Source organism: Elephantulus edwardii, unplaced genomic scaffold (genome assembly GCF_000299155.1).
Source record: "Elephantulus edwardii isolate Elephantulus edwardi_28Jun2011 unplaced genomic scaffold, EleEdw1.0 scaffold00063, whole genome shotgun sequence".
Taxonomy (NCBI): domain Eukaryota; kingdom Metazoa; phylum Chordata; class Mammalia; order Macroscelidea; family Macroscelididae; genus Elephantulus; species Elephantulus edwardii.
Genome location: NW_006399813.1, coordinates 15,765,620 through 15,767,459, shown reverse-complemented (window position 1 = coordinate 15,767,459; position 1,840 = coordinate 15,765,620). Strand labels below are relative to the sequence as shown.

Here is a 1,840-nt window from a genome sequence, read left to right as displayed (position 1 = left end):
CCCCCTTGCAAAGGCCAACTAAATCAGATCTCTATCAACGAGGCCCTGGAAACAGCAGCTTTTTAACACACTACCCAAGTGATCCTAATATGCTTTAAAATGTGAGAATCATCACCACGGTATGAAGAGGCCCTAGTGGTACTGTGGTTAAAACAACAGGCTACTAATCAAAAAGATAGTGGTTTAAATTCACCCAGCATTTCTCTTGGGAAAAAAATGTGGCAGTCTGCTTCTAGAATGATTTAAAAAACTCAAACCCAGTGCCATCAAATCGATTCCAGTTCACACCCTCCTCCATCAGGCTCCTGGGGCCGTGCACGTCAACAGAAGGAGCCTACTCACCTTTCTCCCAATGAGCCACCAGTGGACGCTAAGCACTGAAGGTCAGCATACCTGCTAGCCTTTTAGACAGCAGCATTAACATGCTATGGTCCACAGCACCAGAGCTCCAAGATAATAAACCATGGGGCAATTCGACTCCGTTTTACAGAGATGCTATAAGTCAGAACTGACTCAACAGTAACAGAACTATAGGTACTAAATAAGAAGCAATAAACACTGACACCAACAGCAAAGAAGAGCAATACTCAATTAATTCAGTTTTTATTTTATGACCCAAATTCTTTGAAACAAGATTCTTTATGTTACGACCCCCCCCACACATTTACACCCAGAACTCTCTTACCACCGAAGGAGCAAGCCCTTTTGAATTCTGTTTCTTCTTGGGTTTTGAAGGAGTTTGCTTGTCTAAAGTATTGTGAGCTCCACTGATTTGATTCACTTGCCTATAAAATCCATCTGGAAGACAGTCCAAAACACCCAATTTACATTTGTGACCTTTTGATTCTATGGTCATTGTAACATTTGTACATAAATTCTCACAATAAATTGATTTGTGATTAGTGAATTAGAAATCAATAGCACCAGCTATACTTTATATCCTGTTGGAGATTATAATGAGCAAAAAGACAGTAAGTAAGGAGATTTATCTGTTCAATGGTATGGGCAATGTGACTAAATTAAATTCTTCAAAGTCCCAAACGAATTTAAAATTAAATGTGGAAAAAAATTTAAATAATGTAGGTAAATGGTATGATAAACCAAAATATAATATGAGATAAATATGTGAGGGTAATACTTGCTATCACCACCAACATTCAGAGACTTAGAAGAGTGGTCAACAATGAGAGCTTGTGAATGATAACTCTCTGGGTTTGCTTTTTGTTCTCTGTGAACACATGTGCCCCCTGGTGGTCAAGTAGGGATGGGGTTATTGTATGTCTGGCAAAATGCAAACATAGGCTACCTTTTTTGTTGCACCTGGTATCCCAGACCATAATATTGCCATCTCTTCCACCTGTACAGAAGACAGCTGTGGGGAAATAATCGGTACATGAAAACATCAATAAAACTAGTCAGTGACAGTCACATCAATTTAAATCTGCAAGAGTATCACGTGCTAGGTATGGCATTGGGCAGTGAAGAATGAGAATGAGAAAACAGTAGGCTCCACAATAAAAAGAGAAAACAAAGCTGTAAGATGAGAGGATCAAAGACCTCAAGACACTATTTGAACAAAAACTTTATATAACAACCCATATTGTATCATACCCTATGTTTGACATTTTTAAGCTATAAAAATTCTCTCAAGCCCATGCTCCAAATCTAAGTTGTATTGTCTTAATGTAAAATACATTACTTTGTGAAAGTAGTTTCTCTTGAGGAAAGGAAAAGGAAAAGAGGAACACGGAGAATTGAACAAAAAAAAGTTCTGCTTCCTATATGGAAGACTGTTCAAGGCCTCAAACCTGTTCCTGAGATGATTCTGAAATTCAGGTGG

General features: G+C 38.4%; 1 protein-coding gene across 1 annotated transcript in view; it reads right to left on the bottom strand.

The window, feature by feature from the left end:
* The window catches only part of DTL (denticleless E3 ubiquitin protein ligase homolog (Drosophila)), an 85,172-nt gene that overhangs the window by 63,271 nt on the left and 20,061 nt on the right, over positions 1–1,840 (bottom strand). The window contains exons 6-7 of the mRNA XM_006888010.1: positions 1,307–1,372; positions 686–798 (exon numbers count right to left, since the gene is read on the bottom strand). Of these exons, the coding sequence (XP_006888072.1) occupies positions 686–798; positions 1,307–1,372 (179 nt within the window). The remainder of the gene's footprint in view (positions 1–685; positions 799–1,306; positions 1,373–1,840) is intronic.